This window comes from Ochotona curzoniae, unplaced genomic scaffold (assembly GCF_017591425.1).
Source record: "Ochotona curzoniae isolate NIBS_2020 unplaced genomic scaffold, NIBS_Ocur_1.0 scaffold_3835, whole genome shotgun sequence".
NCBI classification, from domain to species: domain Eukaryota; kingdom Metazoa; phylum Chordata; class Mammalia; order Lagomorpha; family Ochotonidae; genus Ochotona; species Ochotona curzoniae.
In genome coordinates, this window is record NW_024467114.1 from 18,605,103 (window position 1) to 18,625,267 (window position 20,165).

Genomic DNA, 20,165 nt, shown 5'->3' on the forward strand with positions numbered 1-20,165 from the left:
ACCTTTGTAGTAAATCAGGGAAAAGAGAATTAGAGTATTATTTTTGCATAATTTCCTACTCAACTTTTCACTATTTTGTCTCTTTACTTTTGAATATTGTCCTCCTCTGAGTGTGAAAGATCTAAGAAAATCTTAAAGTTCCCTATTCTTCCCTCTAGAGGGAGCACCATGTTCCAGAAATATTTAAGAATCTATAGCAGGGAAATATGCTTTTGGAAATGTTTCTTTCAGCAGTAGAAAATTTCCAGGTACTAGGAACATTTTACTCACACATTTTATTCTAGAGTCTCTACTAACTCATTTTTGAGACATGGATAATTTAGGCTACTTCTAGAAACTAGTCATAAAACAGAATAATCCATGAGATTAAAACTTCAGAGACTCAAATTGTCTTTGAATGTGGTGACACATCTTTGCCAGAATTCCACACCGTGCTTATCTTCAAGTTGCTTTTAGGCATTTGTTTTTCCCACATGGATTTTCCTGTTTGATCCTGAGAACTTAGAGCATCACTGTCTTATAGGATGTTCTCTGTCACCCACGCTGACATTATAACCACTAACCACAAGTAGCTATTAAGTATTTGGAATGTGGTTGGTATGGATGAGTTACTAAATGTTTATTGAATTTTTTTTTTATGTTTTCTTTCATTTATTGAAAAGGCAGAGTTACAGAAGTGGGGGTAGAGAGATAAGAGAACGAGATCTTCCATCCACTGATTCAGTCCTCAGATATCTGTGAGAGCTGGGGCTGGGCCAAAACCAGGATCAGTCAGCTCTCTCAGATTTGGGCCATTTTCTGGTGCTTTCTGAGTGCATTAAGAGGGAATTAGATCAGAAGTGGAACAGGCAGGACTTGAACTAGCACCCAAAAGGAATTGCAGGCTATAGCAATGGCTTATGTCATAACACAGGCCCTGCAAGTTTACCTTGCGGGTTCCTGGGGAGAAGATGTGATCGAAAAGAAATGGAGGGAGAGTGCTCTCTCTTAGGCAGCTGACAAAGTTTATTTCCAGGGTTACAGTTCTTATATACTTAGTAAAACAATAGTTCAGACATAATTCAGAATTAGATCATGTCTGGGAGCAGAGAGTTCTAGAAGGCTAACAAGACGACTTGGTCAAAGCATTATTGAAGTTGAGAATAGATAAGGAGTACTGTCTTCCCTTGGCTAACTGGCCAGACACAGCACAGATGTTTGCCTGTCTGCAAGGAAAACCAAACGTATGCAAAAAAAAGCACATCCAAAGCATCCCTGGGGACAAGAGCACCCTCTGGGTGAGAGGCCTTCTGTCTTCTCTTTCCCAGAGCCTCTTCTCAACAGGATCCCACTGACCTCTGCTGTCCCAGCTATTCTGTTGGGTATATTCCAACAAGGCCCCTTAATTGTATTTCAATTAATTTAAATTTAAATAGCCATAAAGAGCAGTTGTGAATTCCCCTTGCGGCTTGAGACAAGTATATTCTGAAATCTCATGTACCAAGGACGGGACGGGATATCGTGCTTTGAATAAGTGGTAATTTAAAATGAATTTCTAAGCACAAAATTAATTTGTAAATAACTCTCAGGTGAGAAACTTTAAAGAGTATAAATACCAGGTATGACAATATCTTGTTTATTTATGGGTGACACAGCTCTACTAAACCATAAATTATCTCGGTGTGTCTCCCCGTTGCTTTCTCGGTGATTGCTCTGTTACAGTACTCAAAGGTCCTGCGACTCAGCTTTTTTGTTCCTCTCTCCTTTCTTTTAACTTGTTAGTCACATGTGCCATCGTGTGTAATGCTGACAAGTAAGACAGGTAGGAATAGATAAACCATATATTTTAAGGAAGATTCTTACTATTTTTATTGGAAAGGCAGATTTACAGAGAAGGGGAGAGGAAGAGATGTATCTTTCATCTACTGGTTCACTCCTCAAATGGTCACAATATCCAGAGCTCAGCCAGTCCGAAGCTAGGATCTTCTTCTAGGTCTGGCACACAGCTGCAGGGGTCCAAGGACTTGAGCCATCCTCTACTGCTTTCGCAGCCATAAGCAGGGAGATGGATTGGAAGTGGAGCAGCCAGGCCAGGAACTGGGAACCACCCCATGTAGAATGCTGATACTGTAGGCATTTGATTAAAATGCTATGCCACTGTGTTGGTCCTGGTAAACCGTAAGCCTAATAAAAGCAAATAAAGATTTTCTGGGCATTGGCTGGGGTTATGCTGAACCATAAGTAATAAAAATCTCCAAATAATGGGGGCTCGAACAAAGTAGCAGATCAGTTCTATGTCAGTAGGCAACTTGCTAGAATGACCCTTCCACGGGTCAGAGACCAGGACGGTTTGTTCCTTTTCTTGCATCTTGCACATCCTTGGACGTCCACCTTTCCAAATGCAGACTGGATGAAAGGCCTGTCGCTATGGGAAGCCCTAGGGATTACAGAGTGCTTTAAGGGAAGGTTCTGGAAGCTGCCCTCCCACCCTTCTGCTCAGTGGGGGGCATTATGCCAGTGTCTACCCCATTCCTAGGAAGACTGGGAAAACTGTGGTTTTTAATTTCAGTCACACACCTAACATATTCCTACTGCAACAAGAATGGGAAAGGGGTATTGAGAAGAGCTAATTGACTCTGCTACCTGAGTTTTAAATCTTGTGTCAGCCAATTAAGTGTTTCTTCCTCATTGTGACTTTCCATTACTTAACTGGTATGTATGTGGGGTTTTTTTTTTTCTCTTTTTAGTAGCATTGATCTCTGTAATAAGCTTTTTTCCTCCTGTCCTTTAGCTGATTTAAAGCGTACAGCCTAAAGAAACATTTTCAGTCAATAATCAAAATATCAAAACTAGCTCCTGCTGTTATTTCCCAAGATAGATTATTGAGCCAAAAGAGCTAATTAACTTAAGCTGCTCTTTTTCTCTCTTTGATTCTTGTTTTTAAAACAACCAGTAAAGGTTGTTCTAAATATGCAAGCCAGTAGCTTCCTCCTGAAACCTTTTCTTCCTGCTCATTAAATTTGAAACCATGTATTGGGCAGTTTGGATGGGCTGGGCATTATGCAAACAACCAGGCTCAAGAGGCACATGGTTCCAGGGAAGGGAGATTAAGCAAGCAGTCAGACAAATGGTTGATTGCTTAGTGATGAAGTGCTGGAATGCCACATGCAGAGTGCAGCTGAAGGGGGTGTCTGACTCCTGGTCTACTGTGAACTCCTTGGAAAAGCTTGTCTGAAATCCTGGCCAGATGTAGGATACGGGAAGTGAGGAAAGCTGTTGCAGCAGAGGAACATGGGAGAAGGTATGAGCAAGGAAGGTGAACTTGCATGCAGATTTCATAGCTTGGTCCTTCATGGTTGGTAAGGCCTGTAAGGCCATGGTAAAGAAAAAATTTCGGCTGTAGGGTTCAGTGTAATGCCTGAAAACACTGGCGTCTCATATGGCCGCTGGTTCATATCCCAGTTGCTCCACTAACCATCCAGCTGCCTGCTTCTGACCTGAGAAAGCAGTGGAGGATGGCTCAAGTCATTGGGACCCTGCACCCACATGGGAGACCCAAGAGAAGCTCTTGGCTCCTGGCTTTGATAGGCTCGAATAAGTCCATTGCAGCCACTTGGAGAGTAAACCAATGGATTCTTTGTTTTTCCTTCTCTCTGCCTTTTCAATAAAAAGTAAATAATTCTTCTAAAGAAAAATTTGGCTTGATATGCAAGCGTTAAGAAAGTTTTGGAGGGGCCTGGTGGCATGGTCTAGTGGCTAAAGTCCTTGAACGCCCTGGGATCCCATATGGGCACCAGTTCTCTTCCCGGCAGCTCCACTTCCCATCTAGCTCCCTGCTTGTGGCCTAGGAAAGCAGTCAAGGATGGCCCAAAGCTTTGGGACCCTGCACCCGTGTGGGAGACCTGGAAAGAAGTTGCTGGTACCCGGCTTCAGATTGGCGCAGCACCAGCCGTTGTGCTCACTTGGGGAGTGAATCAATGGACAGAAGATCTTCCTCTGTCTCTCCTTCTCTCTGTATATCTGACTTTGTAATAAAAAATAATAATAATAATAAAGAAAGTTTTGGAAGAGGGTTGTAAGAACTGCACCCTCTGAACTGCACCTGTTTCAGATGTCTCTCCTGTGGAGTCTTTCAGAAGAGTGCCATAGGAGTTCTCTATGCACATGGCCCTCCTCTGTTTACAGAGTAGCGTGGTGTCCCTGCACTCCTTGGGCTAAACTTTTGGTGCTCTGGAATCTCTTGTTCCAGTTTTTAACTTCCTGTGAGTCATCATCATGAACATTTTTAATATTGTATTTCTGTCACATGTGCATTTCTAGCCACTCTGCCCCCTACTGCCTAGTTCTAAGCATATGATCAGTGTGGCTAGTTCATATAATCGTTATTTCCGCTCACGTACGCTGTCAGGTGTTGAGCCCCTAATTCCACTGCATTCCCTCCTGTTTGAATCTTGTTTCCCAGCAGGTATGCTTCTCCTCTCACTTTTGACAGATCCTTGCACATGGTTCTCTCTAAAACCCTGTGAGCTAGTAACAAATATTCCCAGTAAATTCATTCAATCATTCATTCATTTATGCAGCAATAGTTGGCTCGGCGTAGGCTATGCTCAATCCTGGGGAAATGCAACCATGAACAGCATTCCGTTCACAGAGCTCACAAGCTAGTGGAGGGAAACTATTTAAACAAATGAGTACAGATTAGGTTTTAAAGATCAGAAAAGATAAGTCAGCATAAACAGAAATAGTATAGTACAAAGGCACTTCAACATCCTGTTTCCTGCCTTTATTTCCTTCATTCATTCGTACAACATATGATTACTGAATATAGCTTATGCTGCATACTGGGAAAATATTCACAGAGTATTCTGAGTTTCGTCAGACTGTTGTCAGCTAAGCTGTGCAGGTCTCAGCACCCCTCTGAGAGAGGTACTTAGATCCCACTACCTCTCCAAGAGGTGAAAGAGACCAGCCACAAGGAGGAGCCAGGGAGATTCATTTGGTGTTTCTGAGCTTTGTTTTTAAAGGAGAGCAATGAGAAAATGCTTTCAGACTGCAAGTGTTTACTGATCCTGTTGGTATGTATTCTTGGCTTCTATCCCATGGTGACATTTTTTACCCTGCTTTAATTGAAGGCTCTTGAGATCTGTCAACAGAGGAACTTTGTAGAAGAGACAGTTTATCTTCTGAGTAAGTAACTTCTATTCCTTTTACTCCCCATTAACTAGAAATAGGGTGACAGCATGAGTTGTAGAAGAGTGCTTTAAGAAATCATGCAAAGAGGAATCAAAAGATAAATTTATTTTGGTGGGAAAAAGTTCCAAAATCTATGCATAGTTTTTCCCATAATGCAGATTTTCTACACTCTCTTTGAAGACTTGTTCACTTAGGAATGGACATAGAGTTTAGTAGAAAGGAACACAGAAGGTCAAATCTATTGTGTAGGAGAATTTAATACCCAAAAAAGTGAGACTTAACAGCACATGATAGCAGGAAAATATTTTGGATAATTGTTGTTGAAATAATAAACTAGTGATGTGTAATAAGCAGTCAAAAAAAACTGTCCTATATACCCCACAACATAGATGAATATAAATTATAGATGGATGGACAGAGTCCTCCCTCCCCTACCCCCACTTGCTTTGGAAAATTATAATCATCCTCTCTGTTTCTCTTTCTCTGTGTAAATTTGCCTTTCCAATAGAAATAAATTTTTCCCAAAATCACCAAACAAACAAACAAGTTTCACAGAAATACAGGTCTGTTGCAAGAAAGTCAGCATCAGACCAGAATTCAAATTCAAGCTCAACCATTTAGAAGCTGTGAGGACTCGACCATTTCTATGTCCTCTATATAAGTGTATTATAGAACATATCATAGAATTTTAGTGTTCATTTAAATGATGTCATTCATAGAAAGCATTTTAATGAATACTCATACCAAAACCAAATTTTTTTAGGTAGGCTAGGAATACTAAATGCTAATGTCTCAACAGATAATATACTTTTCGCTTTCTAACTGTAAAGAAATTAAGATGTGTATTATTTCTATTTTCAAAATAAATTGGGCTGTCATTGTAAAATAGTGAGTAAAGCCACCACCAATGATGCTCTTAGCCCATTTGGGCAATGGTTTTTGTCCCAGATAGACCTGCAAGAAGCTCTTGGCCTGGGCCTGAGCCAGTGGAGGGAAGACCTATATCTTGCTCTCACTCTCTCTCACCTCTCTGACTCTGCCTTTCAAATAAACAAATAAATCTTTAAAAAAAAAAAGCAAAATGAAGTATTTCCCTCCCTTCCCCCACCTAGGCCGCATGGGAAATAGCAGAAGTGCCCTGAAGATGATTATGGAGGAGTTACATGATGTTGACAAAGCAATTGAATTTGCGAAGGAGCAAGATGATGCAGAACTCTGGGAAGATTTGATTTTATATTCCATTGACAAACCACGTGAGTAGGAAAACCACCTGTGATTCTCAGTATCTTATACAGCCAGTGCTGGTGACAGTATGAATTATCTCAAGACACACTGGTTTAAAAACATGGTAAAATGTCTACAGAAGTCTAGATAGGTTGTCTTGCCAGTCAGTACTCCTGTCCAAGAAACCCTGGAGCCTCATCACTCCGCGTTATCGGAATGAGATAGACAAGTGGCTACAGAGCTTCTCAGTTGTGTCCCATGCAGCACATTTTTACTTGCTGTGCATTCCTTGTCATCTCAGTTGCTTTGCTTTAGTTTCTACTTTACAAGTGTTTAACCCTTACCAGTCTCTTTTTGTGGAAACATGACTGTCCCTGGACTTTCATCATATCTGGATGTGTGCATTGTAGTATTGAATCTTTCCTGCTGCATTTTATCAGGTAGGTAGGTTAGGACCTTATATTTGTTGGCTCTCAGGTTGACCATTTGCGTTGGGTCTCCCATAGTGGAAAAGAATCAAAGCCCTCAGCTAACAGTCACCCAAGTCCTCCTCTGAAGAGACAGATGACTCAGACTAGCAGGAGTAACTCAAATTTCCTTTTTTTTTTGTTTTTTTACTCCAAATGTAGAAAATGTAGAAAGGCTTTTCTGCTTATGAAACTACCTGACTTTGAAATTGACTCTAATAACTTGATTCTCTTGAAAATGTAACTAATCTAACATTATGCATTCATAGTTTAGGAATCCTAACAGACACAGTGTGCATAATGGAACACATGCAGAACTTGACTCTTAGGCATTATTTGACAGCCTTGTCATACATTACTCAAACATTCATTTCCCTTGTCTGTAGAATGAGAATATGTAACCTTACTACTTTGCATAGTTTCAGAGAAAGCTTTATGACTACTGAGCAATTAGGTCCTCAGTAAATACGAATTAGACCCCATCAACCTTACAGACTACATTTTGAAAAAGTAAATAGTCGTTTGTTCAGCTGCTGTTAAACTTGCTGTTCAGTTTCTCGTTTATGATTTAAAGGAAATTAGTTCTTTAGAATTCAGAAGATTAAGCTTAAAGAAAGATTACTTATTAAGGATTTAGAAATTCTCACGGTTATATTAACACTCTGAAGGAAATAGATATCTTTGCTCTAAAATTATATACAAATAAAATGCATTTGCTTGACATGCTGTTTTATGTGGTATGTTGTAGCATTTATCACCGGCTTGTTAAACAACATTGGCACTCATGTTGACCCAATTTTGCTGATTCACCGTATTAAAGAGGGAATGGAGATTCCTAATTTGAGAGACTCCTTGGTTAAAATTCTGCAAGACTACAATTTGCAGGTAGGTATCTTTTCCTAGACTAAGGAACATGCTCAGTGAGCTGACTCATTCCTAGATGGACAATTCTAAGATTATGTTAGAAATCAACTGAAAACTTTGGTAGTTACTCTTTCTTTGGGAAACTGTTCAGAAACATTCTAGAAACCTCATCGTTAAGAAAATCCTCTCCTCCCCGGATTTTCCCTTGGTGCTAAGAAGGCAGTGTTCAGTGTGTGGCTAATGCGCCACCATGGTGTCGTGGATGCTGGGAGAGCAGTTGTGTTGCAAGATCCAGTGCCCATTTTGGAGTGAATAAAACATTGTATTCCTTTGGGTAAATGAAACAAAGGATTTTAAATAGTTTAACAATTTTCATTGAAGCCACTCTTAGTCCATTGCCTGAAATATGTTAAAATAGTGTATTCTAGTTAGTCTTTGTGTTTTCTCCAAAGTGTTACAGCTTCTCCTTTAATTTAGAATTTTTGATCAGAAAAATAGAACCCACTATTTTCATATCAGTAATGAACATGCAAACTCTAAAACAGCCTGATCTTTCTCTTCAGAGAGACTAGCAATTACTGTTGGCTGAAGAGTAGCTTCTTCAGAAGAACCTGAAACTGCTAAAAGATTAAAGTAGATATTTTCTTAGAAATCCAGACTCTTATAATTCACACAAAAATGTGTTTTTGTCACAATGGGTGAAATTGCTTTCCTGGGAACTATAAGGCTCTCCAGGTAAAGCTTAAAGACAAGGTTATAAGGAAAGGAGCGTTGTGATGAGAATTTTTTGGTCACTGAATGCTACAAAGGAAAGGCCTTCTGGCTGTTTAGGGTGACATCCTCCAGTCAGAGCCAGCCTGTAAAGGAGAAGCTGTGGGATGCTCCTTGGCACACAGAGTGGATGCCGAGATGCAAAGGAAGGTCATGGCCAGGAAAGTTCTACAGTTTGGTGAACAAGTGCAGCCATATGGCCATTTTCCAAAAGCAGGATGCTTTAGCCTTTGCTGATTCATCCAGATGGACTTTGAAGGCTGAAAGAAGAAAGGGTTCCCAAAAGCCAGGCTCCAGCATTCTCACTGAGTTGGATTAACTTTACAGTGTTCTGAGACTATGGTGTGACTGGGTACCACCACGTGAAAGAAGGAGAGATTTTTCTTGCAGCTCAAAGAGCCTTCACATAGGAGAGCTTGTCGAAAATTAATTTCCAGGAAAAAAATTGGCATTTGAGTTAAGCCAAAGAGGCAGAGGTCTTGTGCTGTTAACAGCTTAATATTTGCAGGTATATTCATTTCTACATGGATTTGGAGGATTATAGATGACCCAGTGGGATGCTTGGGGAGTGAGAATGAGAAAGGATGAAAGACAACAGAAATAAGGGAATGAGTTAATAGGTGAATAACACTGGCCTGCATTTTATGCATGCACTAGGAGCACAGAAAGATGATGCAAGAAGGGAAGTTGCCGATTCCAGTACTTAACTTTTGACTTGGGAGAAAGTGGTTTTTAACTTCAGACCTTGTAAACCTCAGCATGAGCTTCATAGTGATCTAGACTTTATTGATTCTTAGCACTGCGTGCTATGCCAGGATGTGCTTGAAGCTTCGTTTAAATGATAAGTCATGTAAATGTCTGAACAATTCTTCCTGAAGATGAGAAATGTGGTTTAGTGACAGTGCAGGACATTGGACCTTTGGGTTGAGAACTGAATTCCTTTTCTCCTAGGCTTCATGGAGTCTGGAGATGGTCTTAATGTTTCCAAGTGTAGTTGTCTTTACAGTAACAGGTGTTCAGTTATCTGTTTGAGTGTGTCTGATATGAAATAGTGAGCACAATGCTAGCAAGGCCTGCACAGCCAGTCTTACTGAGCTGAACAACAGTCTGGGACAAGAAAAAACCTTTAGCACTTCCCGCTTGCTAATTTCACACCCATCCACCATACAAACAGACTGGTAAATGACTCCAGACCACTCCTTACCTACCAAAGGTCATTTCACCAGTGTTTGCACGTCTCCCATGTTTTCATACTTTGAAATCCTAAGACAAATTAAGAGAAAATAATGGCTACTTTCTCAGTTGCCTTTTTTGAGTTCACCTGAGTTTCTTTTTGATGCACAGTATGTAAGCTCTTATTTTCAAGACATGGTCTTTAAATTTATAATCAGTTTTAAAACCATAAAATAAACATTTAAGACAAAATGAACCTTTTTTTTCCTTTCAAATTATTTCAAGTTGACTTCATAAAAAGTGCTTTTTATTCCGTATGTGGTTACCTTATAACTTTAAATACCATTGCGTTTGCAAGGTTGTTTTGAACTCAATACAACACTAGGAAATCTTCCTTACTTTTCTGCAGTTCATTATTTTTGATAATATCCTACCAAAATCAAAGCTGCTGCTTCTTCTTCTTCTTCTTTTTCTAAAAGTGAAATCAAGTCCCATAACATTGTGGCCTACAGAAACAATTACAAATGAGAGGGAAAGCTTCTCCGTCCAGCCCCTATCATACTGAGGCTTATAAAACCAGGTAACTGTCATTTGCAAGTCTAATGCTGTGCGTTGCAGTATGAACATGGCAATGTCAGCAAAAAGTTCAGTGTTCAATGAATCTTTTAAAATAAAAATTTCAGAAGCTCGGCAATTTTTGGTGGTGGTTTCTCCCATAGCAACTCTTTCTAATGAACTACAGTAACTTTGCTGATGTACAGTTCTTTTATTGCTTTATAAAATTTCTATGAGTCTGTTCTTTTTCTCATGGATTATTATCAATGATGTGCTGCAGAGAAATAGTAAGGAAACTACAGGACAAATCTGTGATCTCAAGTTGGTTTCCTGCATGTTGTTATTTAAATGTACAACAGCACAAACTATGCATATAACAAATGTATTACAAGAAGCTATAGCCAGTTTTCTTAAAAATGAAAAGTGAGGAAATGATATTAAAAATTGTAAAGTTTAGAACTCTGGAAGGAAGCAAAATAATTTTTTTTAAGATTTATTTATTTTTATTACAAAGTCAGATATACAGAGAGGAGGAGAGATAGAGAGGAAGATCTTCCCTCCGATGGTTTACTCCCCAAGTGAGCGCAACGGCCGATGCTGCGCCAATCCGAAGCCGGGAGCCAGGAACTTCTTTCCAGGTCTCCCACGCGGGGGTGCAGGGTCCCAAGGCTTTGGGCCATCCTCGACTGCTTTCCCAGGCCACAAGCAAGGAGATGGATGGGAAGTAGAGCTACCGGGATTAGAACCAGTGCCCATATGGGATCCCAGGGCGCGTTCAAGGTGAGGACCTTAGCCACTAGACCACACCGCTGGGCCTGAGCAAAATAATTCTTTAAAAAAAAGAATGAGGAGGATTTGGGAAGAAGTTAACCCATAGATTTGCATAATCTTGAAAAAACAGAGAAAAATGCCATAACAAAAGAAAACCTAAAGGATAATATTGTGCTTTCTAAGCAAGGCCTACAGCTATATTTGAGATGAAAATTGATGTCATTGTGAAATTGAGGAAAGAAATGATAATCGTTCATCTCCATGAAATTCTAGCGTGCAGTGTAGATTCCAAAGCAGGGAATAGTTGTGCTGTCTCATTTACTACGTACAGGCATTTCATAGATAACAAGATGCTTCGAGCTGGCTTTTCATTTCTGACACTAATATCAGGGATTGTCTGCCACAGAAAATCAGAAACAAAAGCAAAACAGGAAGAGGCAGACAAGAGACATTCTTGCTGTGCAAAAAAGAAATGAGTTCATCTAAGAAGAGCCGTAGGCATACTTTGCTAAACAAGAAACAGTTTTGTAGGGAGAAGGAAGTGTCTCTGAAAACTACATTCCGTAGTCAACAAACACCTAAAATATCGCAGAATGTGTTTGCAAATTCCATGAAGTCTGAGAAGAAGATAGAGAAACACCACCAGAATAAACACATAAAAGACAGACCATGTGGACTGGTTTGTTTTCAGCACCTAAAATAAGTAAAGGATGTGAGTGTGTCACTACTTTTAAACACTCAGAAGAAATGAAGTTTTCTAGGAAAATATGAATTACCAACATTTACTCAAGAACAAGTAGATTAAATGTGCGGTCATTAAATTAAACCGCTAGTCAGAGCATACTGCCCCACAAAGGCACCATTCTTCCAAGAACAGTTTTCAAGACAGGTTTGTCCGATCTTTTCAGAAGGATCTCTGTGCTAAATGAGTTTATCAGAGAATATGAATGGAAAAGTGTCTGAGTTCCTCCTGCTGTGTGAGGATAACCTTATACCAGCGTTACATAAGGTCAGAATGAGAAAAGAGATGGCTTTATCAATACTTATATAAGCAGAAAATTAGTAAATTAAATTTGATCATTTGTTTGTTAAAAGTATGTTAGTATGTTATCATTTCTCTAACATGGCCATCTAAATGCTGAATAAAATTCTTAGCAAAATCCCAAAAGAATTTCTCATGGAAATTCATAAATTGGTCCCGGGGTTTATACTAAATGATAAGATTATCTAAGAAGAATGGGGAAGATGATAGATGTACCATATATCAAAACTCGGTCTTGTAGAAGAATAAAATGGAGTATACCAGTTTAGAGAACTGTTTGGCAGTTACTCAGGAGGTTAACCACATACTCACTCTACAACCCACAGTTTTCACCTGTACATACATTTACCCAAGAGATGAGAAGCAGATCCATTGAAAGGTGTGTATAAGAATGTCCTTTGCAGCTATATCCTTGGTTTTAAACCAGAAACAGCGTTAAACATCTATCAACAGGAATCGCTACCTCTTGGTCACAGCGTAGATGCTCATTTTCCAGGTCTCACATCCATATTTCAAGTACAGAGATGTGGGAAAGCAAAGGACTTTATCCCAGTGATGCTCTGCTTTTTGTGATTTGGAAGGGACAGTTTCTCAGGGTCCGTGTTACATTAGCCAACTGTATGATTTGCAGACACACATTGAACGTTATTGAAGGTATGCTTGTAAGGATGTAGGAAGGACTGCAGTGTGCAAGACAGTGTCGTATGTATCTTACTTTCTTGTTCTGGAATAAGAGCTGATGCACAAGGCAAAATATTAATACATTTGTTGTGTCTAGCTGGTTGTGACTTATATACTTACATTCTTTTATTTGGAAAGATACTTATAGTTTAGAAAGAAAAATGGCACAACTTAATATAATATTCTGAGTGCAGCAGTGGATTTGATGCCATTCTGTTCTTCAGGGTCTGCTTCAGAAACAGACTAGTTTGTGTTTATGTGCATAAAAGGTTATCAAGGGGAGGGAAGGTGAGAGCCCACAGCTAGAAAGTGACCTCATTAGAAAGTAGTAAGAATTCATGAGTGTGAAGGTCAGAAAGGACTGGACATGACCTACCCAAGGCAGGAGCCCGTGTGTAACTCTGAACCATCTGTGTCTTTATAATAAAGGTATCTGTGGGAAATAACAAATGCAAACTTTGAGGATTTAATCGGTTGTCATCAACAACTCATTTTTATGAGTCATTGACTCTGGGGATTCCACACTTGGCCTCGTCTTCTCTGATGCTGCAAACCAAGCCTGTGAAATACCACAGATTAATCTTGCATAGTCTTCTCTTATACTTTTATCTTCAAATTATTAGAGATGCTATAGGATACACAGCCCTTTTCTACAGAGGGCGGTCTCCCTTTTTTGGAAGACTTACCTGGCTTGGCACAAGGACAATCTAGAGTTTTCCTATTTTTCCTGAGATGGGGCCTTGGGCATTGATCAGGTGAAGCAGAAAGTGACAGAGAGCAGTGTGTGCACTTTCACTTCACCCAGCTGGCTGCCTCCGTGAGCTCCCATTTTTCTTGAAAACATTATCTGCAGGCAGATGGACAGCACCTATTTAGAAAAATGCAACCCTGTGGCCAAGACGCTTCCATCTTGGTTTGCCAGGCTTGCCTTTTTCCTTTTTAGTTTGCAGACATAGTGGTCTCTGTCTAGACTGCCAGCTCAGCCCTCTTTCCTGGATTGTTCTTGCAGTGGGCACTGAGCACCGACGAAGGGCCAGAGTCAGTCCTTTTTGGAAATGTCTTACCTGGAGTGTTGTTGCTGACTGTTTTCCTAATTTTTTTTTTCTTATATTGCAGGCTAAGCAGCTTATAATTTTGTGTGTGTTTGCTTCTAAATTTTCTTAGTTTTCTGACATCAGTATTCCTTAAATGTCTTTTTTTGTTATTTTTTCCTTCTTTCTCTATGCCTTAATGACACCTGCTAAAATTTTAATGTCTTTTTTAATGAATTCTAAAATGCCAAGTTTATTAAAAGACTAAACTTCCTTAACAGTTTCTCAGTTTCTCATTTTTCATTCTTCAATACTAAAAGTCATGGATATATAATTGTAACCTAAGTGTCAGTTCTGTTTTTCTAAATATTTGCCTTTATGTAATTACCAAGGGAATACTTCTGACTGATTTCATATACTGTTTAGAGTACTAGACATGGGAGATCATGGTTGGCTGCTTGCCATGACCATTCCCTGATGATGGGTACTTGAAACCTGTTCCAATTAGAGAGCACCACCCTGCCCCACAGCCACTGAAAGACACGTGCTCCTCTACCACAGGCCTGCACTGTGGTGAAGCAGTGACTTCTTTACGTGACACTTCACATTGCTACATTTAATAAGACACCTGGGGCCTGAAGAGGAAAGCCACCGCCATGGCTCCAGGGTTTCTCCGTCCTTCAGACCTTGAGTTCCTGCCTCCTTTAAATTCAACCATGAGTTCTGATTTTAAAATGTCTGCTGGTTCACATCTTCCAGTTCCCTAGTATGAGTTGAGCATCCCTTAATTTAAAAATCTAAAACTCAGAATATTCTAAAACCCAAAGCCTTTTGAACACTATTTCATGCCTGATCTCTTGTGATGAATCACACTCAAATTGCAGGTACACTACCACTTTCCCAGCCGTGTGTGGAAGATGTAGAGATAAAGCATACGGCATGATGCCTTAGACTTGAGACCCATTGTCTTGAGATAAGATAACTCATTGTATATACTCAAATGTCCCCAAATCTAAGAAAAAAAATCTAAGACATTTCCAATAAGGGATACTCAATCTGTACTTCCTAAGAAAATCCAACACTGTAAGCTCATCCAGTACTGTAAGTTCATCCAACAGTGTAAACTCATCCTAGGCTCCCCTCCCCCAGCCCTGAGCAACTGTGTTACGTGAGGATATCACCTGTCCCTGCTGTCACTCCCGTCTAAAGGCAAGTGGGCAGTTTGGATTCATTGCATACCTGGCTGTGAAGTAGAGTCCAGTACCAAGTAGAAGTGGCCTTGTCCCCACTGAGTGTTCCTCAGCATTCTCCAGGGAAGGAGGGGGAAGATATTACTAAAATCCTCAAAGGGACAAGGAAAATGCACAAAGCAGCAGAGGTGGCAATACTAGGCTAAATAATGAGAGTGTGAAATGTGTGACAATATTGCTGACTGTGGTCATTTTTCAGTTGTCAGCCACCCATGTCACCACATTGGAGGATCAATGTGGTTATTTGCCACTGGACACATGCGCCTACCATCTCCACAGCACTAAGCTTGATGATCTAGGTTGGACTTGGAAGGAAATAGAAAACAAGTTGTAGCTGAAAGGAGACTTAGAGTAGAGATCACATCATTTAGTTTGCCGTCTATACCTAGTGCCTTTTACCTCATAGGAACCCAGCACGTATTTGCATGGTAAGTCAATGGGTTCATGCAATGATTAGATGATTTGAAAAAGCAAGGTTTACATCCTCAACAAAAATCTGAAGATTGGAGTGAAGAGGGCACAGCAACCTGCCAGAGTGTACAAAACAAAACAAAAACAAAACCCTTCCTAAGCAACAGCAACAGGGTTGGTGAACATAGAGGCCTTCTGGGCCAGACTGTGGAATTTGTATTTTATTGCACTAGAGGTACAGCTGTGTGGCACAGAAAAAAAAAAAAAAAGCAGGGCATGATGACCACATCATGACTGCAAAGGTGGGTCTGGCCAGGGCCGCAAAGAAGGTATTGCAGTCGGGAGAACCAGTCGCTACCTCTGCAGTATTTCACAGCAGTTTGCTGAATCCCTGATAAATGCACTCCACTGCTCATCCCCTAGTATCTGAATCTACCTAAGACAGCTTTTCTGTTTTAAATGTGTGCATTAGATTCTGCTTCGGGAAGGCTGCAAGAAGATTCTTGTAGCCGACTCTTTGTCCTTGCTGAAGAAAATGCACCGAACACAAATGAAAGGTGTTTTGGTTGATGGTGAGTAACACTGAAGCAATCACACGACCTGCTTTGGACGAGGCAGAGTGGATGGAAGCACTGCATAACCCAAACTGTGTGTGTTGTCTTACAGAGGATAACATCTGTGAATCGTGCCTTGCCCCCATTCTTCCATCAGGTAAGGTGGCTGGGGGTGGGGATGGGGTGGGGAATATTCCCGGAAGTATATCAGTGATGAGTGCAGTGAGAATTCTGAGTAACTAGTTACTGCTTGTGAAGTGCCACAGATTTCACTGTCATCCAGCGTAGGCCCACATCCCTTCCTCTACCTGCACGTGCTGCCCTTGAGCGTCGGTTCTCAACCCTAGGACAATTCAGCATCAGCTGGCAGGCTCCTTAAAACCCAGAATATGGTTGCATCCTGGGTCTCTGCATAGCTGCAGGGTGGACCTGAGAACCTGCATTTCTCACAATTCCCCAATTGATGGTGACACTTCTGGTTTAGGAGCCAGCCATTCTTTGAAGACCAAGGAAAAACCTACCCATGGCAGATTTAACCTGCAAGGTAGAAGAAGCACATGTGTATGTAGGGAAGTATGGTATAGGTAGCTTTCCTTGTTCGGTAATCCTTTCTGCGCTACATGGTCCTGAGCAGCTGCATCATCTCACATCTTAGTGAACATAAAATACTATCTGATAGAGACTCTGTAACCTTTTGAAACATACGAACAATTCTTTACCTGTGATTCTCAGTGGATGTATTTGTCCTTTTACTTAAGGGTCACTTTGACATGAGAAGAGGAATTTCACATAGGAAGTTCAGCAGAGAGATGTCTCAAAAAAAATCTAATGGTTGTGCATGACTTCATATGAGCAAGTTACACAATTAAGGCAGGGGAAGGGGTCCCACTTAGGGTTTTTGTTTGGTTGTTGTTTTAAATTTGGATTTTTAGGACCTTGTGTTAAACATTGCAGTAGGTTCAGGAAAAAAAGAAAAGGCAAAGAGAAAGATAGATGTTCCATTTGCTGGTTCATACCACAAATGCTTGTCACAGGCCTGTTTCAGGCCAAAGCCAAGAACCAGGAACTTGCTCCAAGGGTTCTCCGTGTGTGACAAGGACCAATGATGTACAGTTATTGCCTGTTGCCTCACGGAGTATGCATTAGTTGGAAGCTTAATTGGAAGTGGACATGGGACTTGACTTTAAGCATTTCAGTATGAGATGCAGGCATCTAAAATAGCATCTTAACCACTGTGCCACATTGTTTGCCCAACAAGTTAACTCTCATAGTGTTTCACAGAGTTTTTTTTAAAGAAAGTGACCACATGTATCCTCATTGCAGTGTTAAATCAAAAGACTAATTTCATCTGCTATAAACACTAGCTCCTTTCAGAAATAAGCTAGACACACAGAGCACGTGCCAAGGAGAGGACATGCCAAACAGAAGTGCAGTTAAATACAAGGTCATGGGGCAAACATTTAGTTTATTCCTTAGGATATCAATTGAAACACCACATACCATACCGGAGTGCCTGTGTTTAAGCCTAATTCTAGTGCCAATTCTTGTTGTTGTTGTTTTTTCTTCTTTTTGAAGATTTATTTATTCATCTGAAAGATTTAGAGGGAGATCTTCCACCCATTTAACTCGAACCTTGGGTGACTGCAAGGGTCAGGCTGAAACAAGGAACTTCTGCTAGCTCTCCTAGGTGGATATCAGGAATCCAAGCACTTGGACCATCTGCTGCTTTCCCAGGCCATTAGCAGGCTCTGCTCCCAATTGCAGGTTTCCACTAATCTACACCCACCCAGGAAGCAGGAGGTGATGGCTCAAGTAAATGAGTCATCCACTTGGGAGACCTGCATTGAGTGTATGGCTCATGACTTTGACCTGGTCCAGTCCTGGCTCTTGGGCACTGGGGAATAAACCAGAAGATGGCAACTTTGTGTCTCATTTGAAAAAAGTGTGTGTGTGTACATTCTTTTACATGTGTGATTATGGCCCTCTGCCTCTAAGGTCAGTAAGTGGTCTTGGTAAAAGTGCTAGATAAATTGGGGAGGCAAGGAGATCTTCCATCCTGTGGTTCACTCCCCAGTTACCCACAAGAGATATGGCTGGGCGAGGCTGAAGCCAGGAACCTAGAAACTCTAGCCAAATTTCCCATCTGGGTAGAAGGACCCCAAGCATTTGAGCCATCTTCTCTTTCCCAGGCACATTATCAGGAAACTGGATCAGAAGCAGAGCAGGCAGGACTCAACCATTGCTCGTGTGTAAGATACCAGGCAGGAAAGCCACGAGTCACACAATGACACAGTTTTACCTGATCTGCTGATTATACTGTGTTCTACTTTCTTCTGCCCCCAGATGCAGCAAAGCCCTTCAGCATGTTGGTCTTCCACTGCCGCCACATGTTCCACAAGGAGTGCCTACCCGTGCCTAGCATGGTGAGTTGGCAGCTTGGCAAATCTCTGCTCAGGAGGAATCTATGGCCATTAGAAGAGTATATTCAAAACTATAACCCATCATCCTTATGCATTTTTAAAACTAATCCACAGACAACCATGTATGTCCAAGGGTTCAATGATCACTCATAACTATTTAGAAAAAAATTACATCTGTGCTAAATGTGTGCTGACTTTTTTTGTCTTATTGCCTAAATAATACTGTATTACAACTGTTTACATTAAAAGTGCTTTATAGATTAGATGTTCTAATTAATGATTTAGTAGGAGTATGTGAGTAGACTATATTCACATATGCCTCCATATTATATAGGAGACAAGTGTATGCTAGGATTTTTCTATCTGTTGGAGCTGGGAAAGTTTTAAAATGAATTCTCCACATATCCTAAGGCATGACTAGTTTTATGTCACATAAGAAAAAATTACCCACTTTTCAAATATAAAAATATTTACTTAGCCTTATAAAACCATACCCAGCAAAGTGATTTCATTCAGGCAAATTTGATGGCCACTGAGATATCAAGCAGTGCAATGTAGTAGGAATCCTTTCATGTTCTCCAGAAGTTTCCCTACCTGAATTAGATGTTATAGTACTGCTTTTATTCCTTACTTTCAAGTTTTGTTCACTGTGGGGCATCATAGACTCACAGAATAATACATGGTAGACTATTCCTGTGTGAACAAGACACAATGCCCCCGAAAAAAGAATGACATGTTATTGCATTCCTAACGCCCACTAATACTACCATATGTTTCTGTTTGAGTACAAAGAGATTTGCTTTAACTTGTGTTTTCACTTCATTTTTAGAATTCTGCACAGTACTGCAACATCTGCAGCGCAAAGAACCGTGGACCAGGAAGTGCAATTCTAGAGATGAAAAAATAGCTCAGTTCTGCTTCTTGATCCCCTCCTTGTTGCTCTGTTTAAGACTATGTTTTGCAAAAATAGAAGGGTTTGTCAACACCAGTACTGTTGAGAGGTTTGTTTGTGTCTATATTATACTCAAAACAGATTTCTTCAATCTATGCCTGTCTCCTAGTAGCTAGGGTTTTTGCTCACTCCTTGCAACATTTGGATTCGTTGTTATTCATCTGTTTAGCTTGTTATTTGATCATGAACACATAAGCCTAGGAGTTCGAAACAATAAAGCTGGTCCGCCATGAAGTTGTCTGCAGAGACTGTCCTGGTTCTGAACATTGCCAGCTGCAGTTCCAGAGCAAACTCCTCCCCACAGCTCAGACCTTGCTGCCAACAGTTGTCCCACTGGGGCATGGCCTTCTGTATATATCAGCTGTGGCTAATGAAACATTGTGACTTGTTCTTAACCTCTGCATATTTGTTCTTTTTCTTAAGTTCTTACTTGATCTTTTTTTGTCACCTGTCTAGAAAACAAAATCCATTCTGGAAACAGAAAGATAAAGGAGCAAGTGGCTCACAAGGCCACTGATAAGGCAAAAGAAACAAAGAGAGAGCTTCCGGGCACATCGCACACAGAAATGCCCCGCCAGGCAGATCCCTCACAGCATCAGCTGCACCTATCTCACCTTGCCAGCCCTTGTTTTTCTTAACTGTTTATCATTTCATTTATGTGAAAGAGATGGTCTTGCCCCTGCTAGTTCACTCCCCAAACGCCTGCAACAGTCAGAGTGGGCCAAGCTGAAGGCAGGAGCCCAGAGCTCTGAGTCTCCCACAGGGGTGTCAGAGGACCAGGTACTTGAGCCATCATCTGCTGCCTCCCAGGATGCATTAGCCATGGA

General features: G+C 40.7%; 1 protein-coding gene across 4 annotated transcripts in view; it reads left to right on the top strand.

Annotated features, from left to right (window-relative positions):
* The window catches only part of VPS41 (VPS41 subunit of HOPS complex), a 132,304-nt gene extending 112,571 nt beyond the window's left edge, over positions 1-19,733 (top strand). For 3 of the 4 annotated variants that reach the window (XM_040964920.1, XM_040964921.1, XM_040964922.1), the window contains 7 exons: positions 5,112-5,166; positions 6,285-6,425; positions 7,612-7,748; positions 15,885-15,984; positions 16,079-16,123; positions 18,310-18,389; positions 19,216-19,733. In XM_040964920.1, the coding sequence (XP_040820854.1) occupies positions 5,112-5,166; positions 6,285-6,425; positions 7,612-7,748; positions 15,885-15,984; positions 16,079-16,123; positions 18,310-18,389; positions 19,216-19,293 (636 nt within the window). In that variant the 3' untranslated portion in view covers positions 19,294-19,733. Of the gene's footprint in view, positions 1-5,111; positions 5,167-6,284; positions 6,426-7,611; positions 7,749-10,150; positions 10,654-15,884; positions 15,985-16,078; positions 16,124-18,309; positions 18,390-19,215 lie in introns of those variants that run through there. The other variant, XM_040964923.1, reaches the window with a different exon arrangement.
* Positions 19,734-20,165: the final 432 nt, after the last annotated feature.